This window comes from Etheostoma spectabile, chromosome 8, assembly GCF_008692095.1.
Source record: "Etheostoma spectabile isolate EspeVRDwgs_2016 chromosome 8, UIUC_Espe_1.0, whole genome shotgun sequence".
NCBI lineage: Eukaryota > Metazoa > Chordata > Actinopteri > Perciformes > Percidae > Etheostoma > Etheostoma spectabile.
Genome location: NC_045740.1, coordinates 19,016,968 through 19,037,821, shown reverse-complemented (window position 1 = coordinate 19,037,821; position 20,854 = coordinate 19,016,968). Strand labels below are relative to the sequence as shown.

Genomic DNA, 20,854 nt, shown 5'->3' with positions numbered 1-20,854 from the left:
CCGGCCACATATCCTCGTAATGGCCGGATTGGTTTGTAGGTCTACCAAATCTCTGATTGGTTGTAGTCCTATCCCATGCTCTGATTGGTCATTAGGTCTATCCACTGCTCTGATTGTTGTAGTGCTATATCAATATCTGATTTGTTAGGTCTACTCCAATGCTCTGATGGTTGTAGGTCTATCCAATGCTGTTATGGTTGGGTCTATCCAATGCTTCTGATTGGTTGTAGGTCTACTCCAATGCTGCTGATTGGTTTGCTGGTCTATCCAAGCTCTGCTTGGTTTTAGGTCTATCCAATGCTTCTGATTGTTGTAGGTCTATCAATGCTGTTATTGGTTGTAGCTTCCAAGCTCTTGATTGGTTGTAGTCTATCCAAGCTCTGATTGGTTTGCAGGTCTATCCAATGCTTGTTGGTGTAGGTCTATCCAATCTCTGAGTTGGTTGTGAGTTCTTCCAATGCCTTTTGGTTTTAAGGTCTATCCAATGCTCTTATTGTTCTAGGTTCTATCCATGCTCTGATTGTGTAGGTCTAGCCAATGCTCTGATTGGTTGTAGTCTATCCAACTTGCTCTCTGGTTAGGTTCAAATGCGCTATGATGAATCCACATAACGGACTTGTACCAAAATGAAAGAAATTGTTGCGGTTTCGGTTTCTTTTATCCTGTTTCTCCCCTTCTCTGTGTTCCCTCCCTGGTCTTGTGTTGGGTCCGGTCCTGTGGTTCCCCCATGTCCTTGTATGTTCTGGTTTCCTGTTATTATTGAAGTCTGGTTTTTTGTCCGTCGGCATCTAGTAATTTCACTTCTGTTCTTCCCGCTCTAAGTGATGTACCTGATGTTTTTCCACTGCACCCTGCCCTCTTGTCACGGCCTCTTGTGTTCCTAATTACCCTGCTAGCTTAGCTAGCTGTCTAACTTATAAAAGCCAAACAACATCCCCGTCAAGCGGTTTTTCACTTTCCCTCACTATATTATAAAACGTAAATAAAGGCACCTGACCAGGCGAGACCATGACTGTTAATAATTAAAAGACCAAAGCCATTTAGCAGACCAGTGGCAAAAGAGTTTCCAGCTCTGTTGCTCCGGCTTTTTGTTGTCCTCGGCCAACTCCCTGTATTTTGTCGTTGTTTTTTTTGGACTCTGTTGCGCTGCCTTTGGTAATAACCTTTGAACTCCTCCTGCCTGCTGCTCTGCGTTTGGGTCGGTCCTTGCCACCATTGCAGAAATTCCCTCTTGGCCGTTCTGAGATATCGCGTTCACGAGGAAAGGAACACAACAGACGTGACGACACAAACACTTAATGGCCTCCGGCTGGAGACTAACGTCCGTTCAAACAGAGATGTCTAGTCCACTATTTGCGTTGATGTACAATCCCTGTCTTCCCGTTCTTGCGGGCTGCGGCGAGAGTCGCCACCCGGATGTGGTGCATCGTGAGTGGTTGAAGGAGAAGAGTTAAGCGGTGCAGAGCAATGTGTGAAACATATATGTATTTTGTATTTATTTTTTTTAAATTCATGTTTGCCGCTGCGCTATGGTCCCCCGCTTACACTCTGCGATGCATGTTACATCCAGCCCGCTGGCGGGGTCACACTACTCCTGCGACGTCCTGTTACGTCTGTCTACGTCCTGCTACGCCCTGTTACGTCCTGCTACGTCCGTGTTACTCCTGTTAGTCCCTGTTACGCCCTGCTACGTCCTGACTACGTCCTGCTACGTCCTGTTACGTCCTGTATCCTGTGACAATCCCCGATGTCGTCCTGCACGCCCTGTTAATCTGCGACGTCATGCTAACGCCTGCTAGTTCCTGCTACTCCTGCTAACGTCCTGCTACAACCTGCTACGCCCTGTTACATCTGATACGTCTGCTACGTCCGCTACGTCCTGCGTGCATTGTAATGCCCCACAGTGCCCTGCTACGCCCATGAACCTACTACAAAGCACTACTACAACTATCTATTTTTTGGGACTCTGTATTGCACTCTTCATTCACCCAAACCGGTCATAGACACTGCCTACCAAAGTCTGCTGGGTCTGGGTCGGTGTCTTAGCTGGTCTGGGGCCGGGTACTGGTCTGGGTCTGGTGGTCTGTGCTCGGTTTGTCTGCTAAAAAGTTTTTCTCTCCCTCGCACGTTGCATGTTGCTTGCTATGGAGGAAACTACTGAACGTGTTGGTTCCTTGTTCTGGCGTGTGGTCTAGACCAGACTCTATCTGTAAAGAAATTTGAATTAATTACGTATGGTCTGGGGTCACTTGGATCTAGATGGTCACATGAGGTCAGTCATAGCCGCACAGCCCTATCTCGCATACGCATGAAGGATTAACCACCTTGCATGAGTCATCGACTTTAACTGGAAATTTAACATGTTTAAACATTGAAAACAGCAACATGACGTATAACAGTGTGTTCCTAGGCCACATAGTGGACAAAGAAGTCCGTGCGCATTGGATGTGTAATGTCCAATGCTATCCCACCGGCCACCCCTACTGAGGACTTAAATTATAACTTACTGAGAAGATTAATCAGGGTTTAACCCACACACACACACCACACACAACACACACACGACCAACACACGTGGTAGATCCATTCACTGTAAACAATCAAATCTCCATAGATTTATATCACAGCACAAACCTCTTTAAGATCATTCTATTCTAGTTATAGAGAAATGTAAGATAGTGGTGTTTAATTTTTGTTAGTGCTAAGTAGCTAGTCTAATCACATCCTGAAGCTATCTCTGCACGGAGGGCGTAGGATCGTACATCTTTATTTTATTATTTTCTGTTAATGTTAAAATTCACAGCAATGGACAAGATTACAAGGAATTACGGTTGTTAGCGTAAGAAGTGTCACATTACAAAGATATACTTTTGTATTAAGAGTTTCGCTGTTCCAGATGTCTACATTCATTTCTTTAATACTATGCACTAGGGGATGTACAGGAGATTCCATGTTTTTATCTTAAAATAACTGCGGAAGAACACAGCTTGTGCTTGTGATGTCGTATGTTCAAAAGTTGTGCAAATGGAAGCAGACCGCTGTGGTTTCTCAGGCAACCCAATTCAGTAAAGATATTTTTAAAAATTACTTTTTTTGTGAAGAACCCCACAACAGAACTGCGTCTTTTTGTGTGTCACACCACTGAAGTGTACATCACAGTGCCAGGATGTTGCTGTATCTGTTTTTTGTTGTGTTGTCAGGATGTTTGGAGCCGCTGTCGTCTCCCCATGTCCACCGGCACTAGCTGACCTCCTGACACCACGCAAAGAAAGCGCCAGACACCTCAAGACTCCACCTCGCTGGAGATAACTGCAAACTTGCCCCATCTAACAATAACTATAGTCCCATTAAATGATTGAGCCATGTTAAAATGCATGGACTCAAAATGTCATGCCACCAAATGTGAATTCTGTTATGTTCTCGTGTTCGTGTGATTGGACTACTGCTGTTTTTCTATTTTATTTAAATATTAACTGGGGTGTGCCGTCTTGGCCAGTCTCCATCGGAAAAGAGATTTTTCAATCTTAAGGTACTTCCTGGTAAAATAAAGGTTAAAAAAAAACTTCAGTCCGAAGGTATGCTTTTACTTTTGACTTGTGCTTGTGGGTAACTAGCCAGATTCTAGAGTTCTACAGTCTACACAAGAGACATTACTCGTATATACAACCTGTCTGTAGGGCTGGTTGACATATAACAAATTCAATACTGTCTTTAATATTGATCACCTGAGGTCGTAGTCCACCAATTTGCTTTTCCACCTAATCTTACCTCTGAAAATGCAAACATTTTTTTCAAGTTCTCTAAAGTTGAATGTTGATAACACATGAGCTCTGTTTTTGGATAATAAAAGTCTGGAAAATCATGGAATTATCTGATTGAAGAAAAAAAAACCTATAATCACTTTCACGCTCTCGGTGTTCAGGACACATTTCGTGGGAACCACAAAAGTATTAAAAGTACTTAAAAACCATCACTCGCGCTCATAGTGACAATGATTTCCTACATATCTTTGTGAAATTGTCTTTGTGAGACTCATTTACTGAAAATGGACTACTTCCATGGATGTATTAAGAGAGCTGGATACAGAACATTGTACAACAACTGTAAACAAACACACTGCAGACCAGGAAGCATTTTCTTGGTTAGACCGCTGCAATCCCGTACTCAACATTTTGCCGATGGCGGGATGGTATGCCCACCCTACTCTGCCTTGATGGCTTCCCTGGTATACCTGTTTCGTGGAACCTACAGTGGCCATCGTTCACCACAGCCGAAATACGCAATGTACGTACGGATCGCAGCATCAGGAGTTTATTAAGTTCTTCCAATCTTTAGATTATGCTTTTTGTAACAAGATAAGTTTAATATTTGTACTTCCCCCTATAAGTAGGAGATGGAGGAGGGATCTGCTGAGGAGCTAGAGCGCGGATGGAGAGGTGATCTCTAAGGAGCTTGAGTGATGGGAGATCTCTGAGGAGTCTATGACGAGGATGGAGGAGGATCTCTGAGGAGCTATGATTGAGGACAGAGTGGATCTCTGAGGAGCTGAGCCGAGTGCAGGGAGGGGATCTCTCAAGGAGATTTTCTATTTAGTTGAGGGATGTGAGGATGGATACTAATGAGCTAGACGTGAGGATGGTTTCTGAGGAGCTAGCAGTGAGGATGGAGGAGGCGATCTCTGAGGAGCTAGCCCTCCTCGAGTGCGGATGGAGGAGGATATCTAAACGGATCTATGAGTGAGGATCAAGGAGGGATCTCTAGGGCTATGAGTGAGATGGATTCTGAGAGCATGAGGAGGATGGATTTTTCTGACGGAGCTAGTAGTGCAGACATGGGAGGATTGATCTCTGAAGGAGCTCATGAGTGAGCCTGGAGGAGGGCATCTCTAACGCTGACTATGGAATGAGGATGAGATTTATCTAAGGAGCTATGAGTAGGATGATTTCTGAGGTAGCTATTGAGTGAGGATGGGAGGAGATCTCTGAGAGCTATGAGTGAGGATGGGAGAGGGTATCTAAGGACTATAGTTGGGATCAAGGGGGATGGATCTCTAAGTAGCTCAGTAGTGAGGTGATCTTAGGAGACTATGATGGAGGATGGATTCTGAGGAGCTCTTAGTGACGGGATGGAGAGGGATCTCTGAGAGCCAATTGAGGAGGAGGAGGGTATTTAACGGAGCATGAGGTGGGATCTCAAGGAGGGACTCGTAAGGAGCTATGAGTGAGATGGATTCTGAGGAGCTATGAGTAGGTGGATTTGAGGAGCTCATGGTGGGTAGGAGGAGGATTTCTGAGACTATGAGTGAGGATGGATTCTGAAAAGCTAGAGTGAGGATGGCAGGAGGGATCCGAGGAGCTGTGAGTGAGGATGGAGAGGGTCTCTGGGAGAGCTATGATGAGGATGGAGGGTTCTCTTATCTCCTCATTTGTATCCAGGTTTCAGTTTTTCCCCCCCATTCTTTAAAACACATCCATGCTTCTTCCCGAATGAACAAGAAAACTCCCGAGAGATCGAGACAGGAAACACAGCCTGAGTGCGGCGCGTCCGGTGATGAAATGAACAAGCGTAGCGAGAGAGCGTCTTACCTGCTAACTCTCCTTCATATCTAATGAATGAGGGTTGAGGAAGCACCGGGCAGCCAGGACGTTTCCATGACAACAGGATCACAACCAAAGGGGTGCAAAAAACACAATTACAAGACACACAGAAACAACTTAGTAGTCTCACAGCACAGCTCAGGCTGCTGCTGCAACACAAAGGGCAAACCAGCACAAATGAAACGCGTTTACGTAGTTCTTGACCTCCATCCTTTTTTTAGTTGTGCAAACACTGCTGCATTCTGGGAATTTCAGGGGTTGGTATTATACAGTCGACAACAAGTACTTAGATTTGGGCACTGGAAATATTGACTTTTTAACCTTTTTAAACCAATATAAATATAATTGAATGTCCACTTTATGGCCATTGACTTGCAAAGTATTAGGAGTATAATGGCATCAGAAAGGATTTTAGGGCATAAAAAATAGTACTTCACTTTATACACATGGATGTAACATGTTTTGTGACGAAACAAAAAGGAGTAACGGTTTAATTTAAACAGGGCAAAATATAATTAGCCTTTCTGTGGGTGTGTGTGTGTGTGTGTGTGTGGTGTTGTGTGTTGTGTGTGCTATAAATATATATATTGGTGGTAGTAGTCGCTCATCAGTAGGGTAGTTGGGAACCCGAAGGTGTTCCAAGTTCACCCATACGGACCAAAGCATGGTGTAGACTGGTAGATGGAGAGGTGCCCATGTCACCCCCTGGGCACTGGTCCAGTGTGCCCTCCGCAAGCGGCACCAAACCCCCAACTGCTCGGGGGCCACCTTTCAATGGGTGGACCTCCATCTATGAAGTTCTAGAGTTGCATGAATACTCTACTTCACATTTAAAAGATACCGGATGCTCGTCCACATGAGATTATCTGTTTCCATTCTTTGGCGAGTTAAGGGCGTTAAACAATTGCTTCCAGTGGGAAAACTATTTGCATCTTCCCATTGCATGAGGTACACTTGACTGTCGAAATCAAACCTCAGCACATGGTAAAGACAGCGTGATTGTTGGACTTGGTCTGAGGTGAGGTTTGGCCGTTGTCCACTCCTTCCTCCCCGATTGAGCGAAGATGGAGGAGAATGGTGACTTTTATGCGTCTAATCAGACAGTATTACTACATATGGTGTATGTGCCTGAACGCAAGTAGAGGTATTATTAGAAAAAATTATGCGTTTTGGTTAAAGTTTTTTCTCTGTACCACAACTCTCGTTGGAAGCCGAGCGAGTCTGAAGCTCGGCCCGTGTTTGACAAACAAACCCTTCACTGGAAAAGCTGTCTGTTCATCTGGAAAATGAAGAAGATAAAGATTCAAAAAAACTGTTATGGATCCTAGAGGAAATACGTCCCAACAGGAAAAAACACGAACCAATGGAGGATGAAAGTGGATATGCAGAGTCTACAGATGTCTATAACAGTGTTTTTGCATACTAAATAAAGTGTTTGTATGAGTTGAAAATTGTAGACATGTGGGGAAAGTTAACGAACATTTTGAACACATCAAAAACATTTTGAATTTGTGTATTTCTTTGTGGTGTTTTTTTGAAAAGGAAACATAGATTTTAGAAAAAGTAATACATTTGAGAGGAAGGACTTTCAGAAAGTGAGGACATTTTCTAATGTTGAAACTCAGCCGTCACGAAATCAAGGCCATTTGTTGTTTTAAAGGGGTTTTGGGAAAAGTGGAGAACATTTGGTTTTTTTTTCTTTACCTGAACAATTTTTAAGGACGAGAGAGAGAGCGAGAGCACAGGTTGTAAAGACTTTTGAGGCAAATTAGTATTTGGGGTGAATGAATAAACTTGCTGGACGTGATTCCTGTAATGTTTTTGTGTCTCTGTTGGGGGGAGCCAACGTTAACAAACCTGCCTGCTGTGTGTGTGTGGTGTGTGGGCGTGTGTGTGCATGCACGTGCCTGTGTTGTGGTGTGTGTGTGTGGTGTGTGTTTACCAGATTGGTCAATGCAGCAGTGGACGGTGCAGCGAGACTCTGGGGAGAGCTTTCGTTGATGTAGAATGTGAAGCGTACTGAAACAGTCCCCTACACACACAACACTACACACACACACACACACACACACACACACACACACCACACACACAACACACAGGCCACACATTAGAATGTCTTTAATTTGAATAAATCCATGAAATGTGTATTGATTAAAAAACAGTCACTTTAGTCAAAACAAACTGTTATGAACAAGAAGTAATTGAAAATTATCTAGTTTTTAGCTTTGACAACATATTAGGCACAACTGGTCACCTACCAATTTGTGTTTTCTGGGTTAAAATTTCAACATTTTGTGGTGTCTTTTCGACACTTTGTCAAACGTTTTTTGTCAATTGGTATCAACTTTTTTTGACACGTTTTTGGAAGCTTTTGTAATAGTGTTTTAATCCTTTTTTTTTTTTTTATTTGTGCGCTTTTCCAATGTTTTAAATGTTTTGTTTGTCACATTTTGTTCAGCATAAAAAAAAAAAACAGATGTGATTTTTTTCCTGCATTTTTGACGTTTTTTCCAATTTGTCACTTTTCTTCAAGGTTGTTTTTGTAAAGGTTCTGATAAAGAAAGTTGTTGTAAACGGGTTCAAGCGTGTTGGACACCAAGGGACACAGGGGGGTTTATATTTAATAATATAGAGAGACGTTACTAAGTGACATACTAAAGAAAATAACAGAAGCGTCCATGACAAAATCAATGAAATAAATTCCAATCAAGGAAACTATATTGTGTAAAAAAATCTAAACTTGAAAATACAAATACAGAATATACTGTAATCTATGTACAGTAATATTCAGCCTCAGCTCCATGCTTCAGCCTGTACTGAAGCTGAGCGGAGGATGAAATGAAAGCAGAAAGATGCTTTGTTTTCGTGTGTGACTCTGCTTTGCCCAGATTTTGGAGAACACAAGTAACTCGGACAACACAGGAAAAAAGATGTTCTGTTAATCCTTGACACGTTTTTATTAAAAGGAGGTGATTGCCTCTGATGAACCTGCGTTGCCGGCCAGAAATGGGGCACAGGATTATCACCGACCACACACACCACCCAACACACAAACACACACACACAAGCACACACACACACACACACCACACACACACAACACACACACACACACCCACACACACACACACACACACCACCACACAACACACACACACACACACCGTACAAAGGTTGAGCGCTGAGATAAAGACGCTCGTTATCTCTATGGCAGGCTGTTTATTGTCCAATGAAATCTGGAATTTCTGATTCGTCAAATTTGGCTCGACCTTCTTAACCCGGTTGTTGTCTCCCTGGTCACAAACTTGTTTGAGTTTTTTAACTTTCTTACAATTTTGTGTCCCTTTTTTTCAATGTGTTTCACTTTGTTGCGTGTAACACTACGTAACATGGCTACGATGTAATGCGATATTTGCCCAGCCAGTTGGACCATGATCACCTTTAAACACTACTACTGCTACGTGCACCTTCCCCTCGTCATCCGCTTCTGGGTTGTGAACTCCAAAATCCTCTCAAACTACTTGACCTCAAGTGCACAGCAGCGTGTCCAAATGGCAACGGTGCTGTCAGGGGGGCGTAAACAAGGCCACCCCAGTCAGCCAGATTAGCACACGCTAGAGCCTCCTGCTAGCTCGCGCCCTACAAGGCACTGACACGTTTCTCTGTTCGACATAATCTTGCGGATGTCACTTTTCTAACCCCCACCCCGAGCTTGTGTGGACGCTGTTGGCGAGTTGGACGCTCGCCGCAGCCAAGGTACGTCTTCACGAGTCATTATCCCCCCCCCCCGCTCCCCAGATTATTACCAGCTTAGCTCGCTCATCCGGAGATGCAACAACAAGCAGGCGGCAAAAAACAAGAACATATATGTCGAGTCTAAATGTACAAAGTTTCACGAATGAAAGTGTTTACACTGCATTTGACAGCGTGTCCTTGATCGAATTTCTGAAGTTGGTATTTCACAGTCTGAGGGGAGGGCAGAGGCTTCTTTTTTTTTTTTTTTTTTTGCATACTGCACAGCTAAACGTTACACATGGAAGAAAATCGAATTGAGGACTTTAGCTTGAAAAAGGACACACAAAAAAACTTTACGATGTTCTTTGCTACAATCCAGATTTTCCAGCCTTTATGCTTATCGTAAACCACCTTGCACCTTATTCAGGTGTCTTCGAGGTAGACAGTTTGTACGTGTCAATAAATAATAAAAACGAAGAAACAGTCAATCTGTCAAAGGCGGACGAGAGTCATCCGAAACACCGGCAGTGCTGTCGAACACAGTGGCAGCGGCGGCGGCTTGAAAGTGCTCATTTCCGCCAGCAGCCGTCATCAACCAGCACAACACAGGATGTATTGTTTGTGAAGGGGGCTGCGGTGAAGAACACACACACACCAAACACAGCACACACATCACACAGACACCACAAGACACAACACACACCACACACTTTCAAGGAGATTCAGTCTTCCAGATCAATACGAGAGTTTTCTGTGCTAAAGTCCCCCACTTCCTCCCCCTCCACCCCTATTATAGTTATTGGGTTGAAGGGCAGGGGAGTAAAGGGCCACGTGTGTTTTTGTGTGTGTGTGGTGTGATGTGTGTGTGTGTGTTGGCATGCTTTGAAAAATGCTGGATAGATTCTATCACACTAAAAACAGAAATCAATGATAAAAACAGGAGTTTGTTGACGTGACGCATTGACGGACTTCTTAACCCTCCGTGTTGTCTTCCTGTCAAATTGAAAATCAAACACTTTTATTGATGCGTTTCATCAATGTTTTTTAACTTCTTCTCTAAACATAAAGGAATGGATGTTGATGGATAATCACAGTACTGGAATATTGTCACTTTTACTCAATATATTGAAACTTGAATTAAATTGAAAAGACGCCCCAAATTAATGAAAGTAGATGAATGGACGTGGAAAAGAGCGTTGGGTGTGAATCAATCATGTTATTTTTGGGGAATTAAAAAAAAACATGAGTATAGGACACATGAGGACAACAGAGGACAAGATGAGGACAACAAACAGAGAGTACAACGATTGATGACCACAGAGCAGAGGTTTAAAGAGTTGTGCCGATTCACTGTTAGTTGATCTAAAAGAGGTGCAAGGGCCCTTTTGATATAATTTGTAAGGTTGTAAGGATAAACGAAATCTGGGAACTCCGAACTACACGAGACGTTAAACACGGAGCGGACCACAACAGACCCGGGTCAGTTAGGACAACACCTGCATGTTAACAGGAGAACACACAAGGGTTAAGCCGTAAGTTTATAGTAAGAAAGAGCCGCCACTGCACGTTTCGGTCAATTACTGTACCTTGGTTTATAGACAAACCAAAACAGTGTTTATATGTATAAGATAGATTTATTGTTTAGTATGTGCATTTTCCGCAGATCTACCTGTACAAACCATAAAATGGTCACTTCCCTTGATGCAGTGCTCGCCAAAGTTGGGATAGGACACCACAGCAGTGTGAATACACCGTATTTGGTTGAAAAAATAAAGCAACTCGTAAATTACGTGCGTGTGCGCCTGGCCGTTTCCTTGATTTAGAATTATACCGTTTCATGTCTAATGTAATGTTGCACAACGGTGACTTGTATCATTACGTTTCAACACTCACAGACAATAAGTCTACGAGTAGTAGTAACTGCATTTGATGACCATGCACCCCATTGTTATTTTGAAAATCTGGCCTGCAGGTATGGGTGGGAATCACATAGCCTGTGCACATACGATATCTCAGGATACTTATTCAGATACGATAAATTGCGATTTAAAACATACTTGCAAAATTGCAATACACTTGCGATTTTAATATTTTAATAATCATTCCGCAATTTCACAGGATCGTCCCCAAAAGAACTTTGTCAACATCTGATTCATCTAAAAGATACATTTCTTTTGTCATATCCTTTAATTTGATTACTGCAAAATGGGATGTTTCAGCGACAAAAAGACACCAATATCTAATAATAGATCAATACTGGCTTCTGGATAACGATTACGTATCTCCGCTTGAAAACAATCAGTAGAGGGGGACCCTAAGAGTGGCATTAGGAGTGAACAGAATCAAGTTGGTACTGTGTTCAAAGAACTCAATAAAAACTAACAATAATAGCCAGTGTGCTCTGGCCGCGTGATGTGTAAATGGAAAACTGCAAAAAAAACCCTTTCATAGACAAGAAAGAAGTCCAAACTGTGGACTTCTCGTAGTATAATGGATTCAAAAACAACCAGGCGTTATTACAGTTCTGGACCTCCATGCGTACGATCATGCCGATAGGACGATCAGGCCGAGGACGGTGAGGGTGGAGATACGGCCAGAGGAACCCCGGCCTTTCGCTCCTACTTCCCGGATTTCTCGAACACACTCTGCTTCGTGGCTGCTGTTACTGGCATCGGGGCAAGGCAGAAGAGGATAGTTGAATGAAAGCCAACGCGCGTGTGGAGAGAAGAAGAACATAGCCGTACCTGTGGCAGCGACATGCCGGACCCTAACAACCGCTTTACACCACCAATGGAAGCCGAAGTGCCATTACAGGGCAAAAAACCCCAGGGGGTACAATCTTGTGGATTAAAGCAACCATTTGCACCTAACTCAGCACGACCCAAAAACCCTGAAAAATCAAGACAAGCAAGCACTACTCTCTGACATGGTTTGAACATTCTCTCCAACGGGCCATTCATAGCATCAGCCAACTGCATGCATTACTTGTCCCAATTTATGGATTGGTCTTATTAAATGTCCCTACAAGTCTTTAGTGGTCGGCCCAAAGACTAGAGACTGTGGGAACAAACAGGACGACTAAGATGATGTTTTTAAGGCCCGACACACTAACCCGACGGCGAGCTCCCGATCGTCCCAAAAAAAGTTCCTCAGGAACACACCCGCGGCGAGCTCGACTGCCGACAGCAGCTGATTGGACGATGGCGTCACATCGGTTCTGGTTCTTCCAGTAAATTAAAGCCAGGACTGTCATGGCGATTCGTTCAGACTACGATCCATTTTTTCACCCCAAATACTTCACACGAAACGTGCTTCTGAAACGCTTTAAGCGGAAAATCGGGCCGCTGCAGCTGCCCCGATCGTCTTCAGTTTTTACTTTTCTATTTCGACAAAGGGTCCACGTTTAAAACAGATTTTTTATTTCACGATTTTAAGGAGTACTTCTAGTCACTCTCGTCACCTCGTCGCATTGACGTGGCTAGCACTCCACCCAACAGATTGGTCATTGATTGACTGTACTACAGCAGGGCCCGCCTTCCCTTGAAACCGAGCATTCAGTCTCCGGCTCGAACACGAACGGCACCACACGCCCTCCGAGGGCAGTGGCCCACGTGTACCACATCCAACGGATCTCGATTTTCCCCGTCAGCAACCTCGAAGATGTCCCCGCGGCCTTTAGTCAACCAATGAGTCATTTCTGCCTCCAGAGCAGTCTCGGCCCCTCCTTGAATGTTTGCACCAACTTAACTCCTGCTCCCTCTGCCAGACAGTCACCGCTGCGTGAGAGGGAGGAGCCCGTCTTTGCGTGTTAGTGCCACTGCATCCTGGCGATTGGTCCGAGAAAAAGTTACTCGCCGAATTGCTAAACAATCCCAATTGTCTGTGGGCGTCGCTAAGCTCCGCATGGTACCGCGTGTAAAATAGTCTATGAGACGCGAGAAAACTACGATTGGACACGGATGGTACTGGCAGAGATCTGTAGGAGCTGTACCCATATCCTACCTAAATCCAACCAGTTCAATATGCTTACAACACACAAGACAGAGAGCGGCATCGCGCAAACAATACATGCATCCGGCGATAATTTCCTGCTGGCAATGGGGCAGATGCCGAAGGTGACGGGAAGGCATTGCGACTATCACATCTCTAATATCCAATTCTGCTCACCTGTCCCGAACGCAACAAGACCATGTTGACAGCCCGAGCAGTGCAACACATGTGCAACACAGATCGGGACTACAAATAAACTTCTGGATAAAAAAAAAGATAAAACCTAAACAGGGAACCTGACCTCGCTGCGCAAATCCTGCTGAATCGTCCTTGTCATTGTGAGTTCCCAGTGAGGAAACACTAGTCTTCTAACCTTGGAGCTGTTTGTACTGACTCTATTCTTTCCTGCACAAATTGACTCAGATCCCCGTGAAGTGGCTGTGATCGGTCCCTTTGACTAGGTCATACAGAGCCTGCTCCTATACTCTGGGCACCCTCAGTACAACACATACATTCAATTCAGTCATTCATTCATTCATCCCTGACACCTGAATAAAGATGATAATGGTCAAAAAAGGGAAAGAAGAAGCCCAGACAGGATGTGAAAGGGAGACCGAAGACCGATAGAGACAAGTGACACAAAGAGCTCGGGATGAGAATTAAACCTCCCCATCTAAGTTCCGTAATACAGACTTCAATGAAAATGATTAATCGAACTAATCAGAAGAATGTAGTTAGGTTTTTGTACATCGGGTAGCGCGCAGAATGTCCGGGGCACCGATAGGGAACACATGGAAGATGTTTAAATGACAAGATCAGGGTTTTGCCTGTTTCACCCTACATAATACTAAAAATAACTACCGTCCAGGCGGCACTGGTTTCGAGAGCATTTAGCAAAAATCGATAACACACAATTGCCTAACCATGTACTGTAGTAGATCACCTGGAGTAAGATCTCAGCCCCCCCCCCCCCCCCCCCACCCCCATCATATCATGTGACGAACTTTTGCCGAATCCCGTAGGAAGGACGGCGAAAACATGGCACACATTAACTGAGAAACCAGTTAATGTGTGCGTAGCTCATTTAAATAAGTAACAAAAGCGTTCCGGCATTTGAAAAAGGTTATCAGGTTATCAGGTTATCTAATTTTAGAGAATGAGGTCCGTCCGCCATAGGGTCACAGCAGGGGACTGTGAGGATTCCCAATAAATTGTTCCTTTTATTAAATCTCTTCAAAGTCTTACTATATGTATTACAGAAGTGGGTGTAAATGGATGTAAAACCTGCAACTTGACTGCTCGGCGGAGGCATTCAACTGCGAGGCGGTTATATAAGTCATTCAAGTTTTCAGTTTCAGTTTAAGCTCCATACAAACGGAGGCCTTCATCTTCACCCCGAGCCTCGTTTCTGTCAAACACGCAATCACAACGTATTATTTCATCTTTATTCCCAGAGCCACTTTTCTCTTCCTTCGTGACACATTGTGTTGTTAGCGAGGACTTGCCAGGCGCTCCATTATGCTCATCACAGCACCATTAAAGTCTCATTCAAGCAGACAAAAGGGAAACTTTCGCTGTTACGGCCTCTCTGGAGAGCGCACACACGGGTTACAAAGTTAGTAAAAGCGAGTGGAGGATCTCTCCTTTCCTTTGTTTTCACAGCATGAAGGCAACTTCCCGCTGTCAGTCATGTGAAGGAAGGTTATCAAACTTTTAAAGTGAGTGATTGAAAGCTGCCCTCTGCTGAGAACAAGTGACACTTTCTGTCCTCAAAGAGGCCTTGTGGCGTTTTCTTTTATACGAACACAAGCTAAATTCACATTTAGTGTTACCCACTAAAATGCATTGTGTGAATCCTTGACAAATGTGTCAAATATTTTCCCTTCATCGTGAAGTATTTGGCAATTTCCAATTCTAGCATTTAAGGCTTTTTACACTGTAATGCCACGAGAGGTCTCGAGGTCAGGGAAAATCAAAAAAGGTTAAAAAGAAATTGCAGTTTTTATTCTCCACTAAGCAAGTTACAATACACAGTCTTGTTGTTCTCTGCCTTTGCTGTTGCATTGCAGCGTGTCTTCCATCTGTAGATCTGTGGAATAGTGTGGATCGGCCCGGGCGTTGTAACAATTACTGATTGAGGTTGCGTTAAATGCGGAGTTTGATTCACTATGTTGTGCTCAGAAGGGGTGTCTATAAGATGGGCACGGGGTGGCACCCCCCCCCCCCGAAATATGATTTTTTTAAAAACACGGACCAACCAGGCTTCCAGAAAATGTGCTCAGCCTTGCAGCCACTCATCGTGGATGTATAATATGAACCGGATACAGCGTTTGAGTTTCCCGAAGGCCATTATGAAGCCACCATGGAGCCAAAACCACGTATACAGTTACCCCGATTGTTGGCGCTGCATCCACGTCGTGCGACCCATAGACAAGATACATACTGTCAAGACCACCGCTGACCAAAATGAATAGTTCCGATATAGCACTCTTCTTGTCTTTATCAACGACATTTCACTACCTGGATTGTTCAGGTTCTGCCATTTATTCCACCGGATGTCCGTCACCTTCCTCTTTCTTTCTGTTGGCGTTCTAACATCTGGTGGATTTCTTAGGACCATGGTTACCTGGTCCTCAGATCTCTGCAGGGTAAATCCAGACAGCTAGATAGACTATCTGCACATCTGAGGACTATGGTTACTGGTCCTCGATCTTGCGGGTAAATCCAGCAGCTAGCTAGACTATCTGTCCAATCTGAGGACTATGGTTACCTGGTCCTCAGATCTCTGCAGGGTAAATCCGACAGCTAGCTAGACATCGTCCAATTGAGGAATGGTAGGTCCTCAGATCTGCAGGTATCCAACAGCTAGCAGACTATCTGTCAATCTTGAGGCCTATGTTACACTGGTCCTCTAGATCTCTCGCGGGTAAATCAGCACAGCTGCTAGACTATACTGTCCAATCTGGGACTATGGTTACCTGGTCTCCAGATCTCTGCAGGGTAAATCCAGACAGCTAGCTGACTATCTGTCAATCTGAGGACATGGTTACGGTCCTCAGAGTCTCTGCAGGGTAAACCAGACAGCTAGCTAGATACTGCAATCTGAGGACTATGGTTACCTGGTCCTCAGATCTCTGCAGGGTAAATCCAGACAGCTAGCTATATCTGTCCAATCTGTAGGACTAGGTTACCGTCCTCAGATCTCGCAGGGTAAATCAGACAGCTAGCTAGACTATCGGTCCAATCTGAGGACTATGGTTACCTGGTCCTCAGATCTCTGCAGGGTAAATCCAGCAAGATAGCTCTAGACTACCTGTCCAATCTGAGGGGACTCTGGGTACTGGTCCTTCAGATTCTGTGCAGGGGTAAATCCAGACAGCTCGCTCTAGATATTGTCCAGCTGAGTTTTCTGGTACCCAACCAAAACAACTTTTGGCGTACACATGTTCCACCAAAACAATCTCCTTCCCGAGGCTGTTTTGCAGCGGCACCGTGGCTCCGTCCGGTGCTTTGCCCCGCCCATGACGATTTTGATTCGTTTATATTTATATGCCAGGAATCTGAAGTGTGGAGTCTACCAATGCAAGACTAAGGAACAAGTAATACTTTGGTTTACTAAAAAGACGCTGTGTGTGTGTTTTTTTTTTCAGGGTTTTAAGAAGCCGCGGTCGTACATCGCGGCTCAGGGTCCTCTGAGGTCGAGCACCGAGGACTTCTGGAGGATGATTTGGGAGCAAAACGTCTGCGTCATCGTAATGATCACCAACCTGATGGAGAAAGGAAGAGTGAGTGACCAGCGCCCGTATTCATCAAGCGTCTTTTATTTCAGTCTTAGGTGGTGGAAATTCATGAAATATACTCTTACTTTCAAACTAGAAATGGTGATAGGTGTAAACTGAGCCCGGGTATCCCGCTTCGCCTTTGAGAAAATGAAAGCTCAGATGGGCCGATCTGAAATATTACCCCTTATGAGGTCATAAGGGGCATGGTTACCTCCCCTTTCTCTGCTCAATGAGAGATAGACGTCATGGCTTTCAAAGATCAAAGTGGCAGTTGGTCATGGCCACACCCCTAACCTCCCCCTTGCACCCCCCCTCCCCCCCAAAAGCTACTGACTCAGAAATGGCACATACTAAGGAAAGCTCAATTTGGGACTGGCTCTAGTGGCTGGAATTTTGCACCAAGGCTGAATTTTGGGAAAGAGACTTCAGATACAGTATTAGGGGACCACTAAGGTCTATAAAAAGAGGACATTTCAGATACAGTATTGGGACCACTAAGGTCTATAATAAAAGAGACTTCAGATACAGTATTAGGGGACCACTAAGGCCATATAAAAGAGACTTCAGATACAGATTAGGGGACCATTAAGGTCTATAAAAAAAGAGACTTCAGATACGTATTAGGGGACCACTAAGGTCTATATAAAAGAGACTTCAGACCAGTCTTAGGGACCACTAGGTCATATAAAAGAGACTTCAGACACAGTATTAGGGACCACTAGGTCATATAAAGAGACTTCAGTACAGTATTAGGGGACCACTAAGGTCTATATAAAAGAGACTTCAGAACAGTATTAGGGACAACTAAGGCTATGTAAAAGAGACTTCAGATACAGTATTAGGGGACCACAAGGTCTATCTAAAGAGACTTCAGAACAGTATTAGGGGACCACTAAGGTCATAATAAAGAGACTTCAGTACAGTATTAGGGGACACTAAGGTCTATATAAAAGAGACTCAGTACAGTATTGGGACCATAAGGTTATAAAAGAGACTTACAGAACAGTATTAGGGGACCATAAGGGATATGTAAAAGAGACTTCAGATACAGTATTAGGGGACCATAAGGTCTATGTAAAAAGAGACTTCAGATAAAGTATTAGGGGACCATAAGGTCTATAAAAAAGAGACTTCAGATAAGTATTAGGGACCACAAGGTCTATATAAAAGAGACTTCAGATACAGTATTATGGGACCACTAAGGTCTATATAAAGAGACTCATCGTATTAGGGGACACTAAGGTCTATATGCAAGAGGATTCAGATAAGTATTAGGGACCACTAAGGTCTATATAAAGGCATCCAAAGAACACCATGTCATGGGACCTTTAAAATACCATCCAAATGTCTAGAAAGTAATATTCAGTTGGTTGTCATGTACAGATGAAGTAGAGATTGGAGAAATTTTTACACAATGTAACTTTATGTAAAGCTAAGATTTACTCTTCCTCTTCCAGTTATTTAAGTGGTTAGGAGTTTCCAGTTGGGGCTTGTGATAGCACTGAGGAGACAGAGACGGGCTCCAATCTTTCAAGAGAGGAAGTATGTTTTTTAAATGTTGGATGACGAGCAGTTAATCAACCGGTATGGTTTGGACAAAGCAGGCATACAAAATCATAAAATCTAGGCTATACTCTATATACAGGTCAGTGAACATCACACCGGTTTAATTTGAAACTATGACAGGATTGGAAAAGTCCAAAAAACTGAGACAGTACAGTTGATTTGAATTTTATCCTGATTTTCATTCACATGGTATAAACAAAATTCATTTGCATTTTTCAGCATAATCACTAACATTTGATCCTCAGAGGAAGTGTGATCAGTACTGGCCGGCGGACGCTCAGGAGGAGTACGGCAGCTTCCTGGTGACGGTGAAGAGCAGCAGAGCGCTCGCCTACTACACCCAGAGGACGTTCACTGTCAGGAACACCCACGCCAAAAAGGTCAGACAAACAGCCAATCAGATCACAGAGTGACTGAAGTAGCTGTGTGTAGAAATCTGATTATTTATGAGCCGAGTGCACTTTCACCCTCCTGTAATCCTCGGGTCAAATTTGACCCGTTTGAAAAGTTTTTTGAAAGAAATTTGGGTTTCTTTCAACCAAATTGCCCAAAACTTACATAGATGGTTCCCTACAACGTTCTTCGCAAGTAAAATGAATGATCAGTTCAATTTTGAATCAATTTTATCCAATTATATAGCATTTGAGAATTAAAAAAAAAGTTTCAAAATGACTAAACTTTGACAGTCTATCTGCTGGCCTTTGGAATTAAAATACCCCCCACCCCACCCCCCACCCCCACCCCCACCCCCCCCCACCCACCACACACACACACACACACACATCCACACATACTCTTCACCATACCTAGAGATAGGCATGGGAGACTTTCCATTAAATCATCTCTCAATGCTAATCAAACCAGCTATTAATCCAACTAAAAAAAGCATGCCAATCGCTAGGTATGGTGAAGAGTATGTGATGAGGGGGGGGGGGGGAGTATTTCAATCCAAGGCCAGGGAACTTTATCAGGATGCATAGTATCCTGATCCATGAAATAACTGGCCTTTAAAAATAAAAATCTCCTTCTATGGGAATTTAACATAGGGGGTTGTATCCCTATGCCAGCTGTATTTTAAGAAAGAACATTTATTTATTTACAACACATTATTCATTCACAACGAAAATTGGTGTCCTTAAAGGTTGGATTTTTCAGAATTATTTTCATTAAACCATTTTTTTTTTTATTCCTCTTTTTAGTCAACTTTAGCCTGGGTTCATAAACTCATGAGCACCACTGTAGCACCTTGCATACATGAAGTTACAAAGAGCCTCTGGAATATTGCAATTATTTTATTATCAATCAATTAATTGAACAATCATTTTTCAACCAACAAATAAAAATTGCTTTTTTAATGATGGTCCTGCTTGTAGGGCTCCCGGAAGGGGCGGCTCAACGAGCGGACTGTGACTCAGTACCACTACACCCAGTGGCCCGACATGGGCGTCCCGGAGTTCGCTCTGCCGCTGCTCAGCTTCGTCCGCAAGTCGTCCAAAGCCAGGACGGACGACATGGGGCCGATGGTGGTGCACTGCAGGTGAGATCGGATTCAACTTCAGCTTTATTATCATAAGGCAATGTGACCTGCAGCAGGCCTCACGCCACATCAAGGACCAGGACAAACATAAAGTACCAGTAAGAGCAAGAGATACAGAACAAGCTGAACATCAGCAACATTATAACGGTAAATAAAAACCTTTTAAGTGCTGTAACAGAGAAACTTAAAAATGGAATAAATAAATAATCAATCCAAGCTATTGATGTGGAAGTTTCCGTACAGCAGGAGAGGAATTGTTTTGGTGAGTGAGACTTTGTTGAAACAAAATAAAGACACAGCTGCACAACTGAGACAAGGTTTGGTCTTCGGTGAGAGTTAGTTATTCCCTGCAGAGAATAACCAAGTGGGAAGACGCAGTATCAGTGTGACAACGTCTTGTGTGTGTAAAACCGTACCATCCCGGTCTTATATCCTGTTTTCCCTAGAGAGAAAAACACCCCGTTGACGAGACAACACGTCCAATCCTACACAAACGATTAATCTTACCAGACAGACAAGTGTGAGCCTCTTATGTATTTCTGCATTTGTCTCTCTCACAGGTCTTTTATCTTAGCTGAACGAAAACAAAAACATGTCTTTGGATGTTTTAGGCTATGGTCCTTACCCTGGACCTGCTTTGGTCC

At 43.7% G+C, this 20,854-nt stretch overlaps 1 protein-coding gene across 8 annotated transcripts in view; it reads left to right on the top strand.

Moving 5' to 3' along the window:
- ptprz1a (protein tyrosine phosphatase receptor type Z1a) overlaps positions 1-20,854 on the top strand; it is a 168,935-nt gene that overhangs the window by 130,346 nt on the left and 17,735 nt on the right. For all 8 annotated transcript variants that reach the window (XM_032522882.1, XM_032522881.1, XM_032522880.1 and 5 more), the window contains 3 exons: positions 16,976-17,110; positions 18,919-19,053; positions 20,047-20,210. In XM_032522882.1, the coding sequence (XP_032378773.1) occupies positions 16,976-17,110; positions 18,919-19,053; positions 20,047-20,210 (434 nt within the window). The remainder of the gene's footprint in view (positions 1-16,975; positions 17,111-18,918; positions 19,054-20,046; positions 20,211-20,854) is intronic.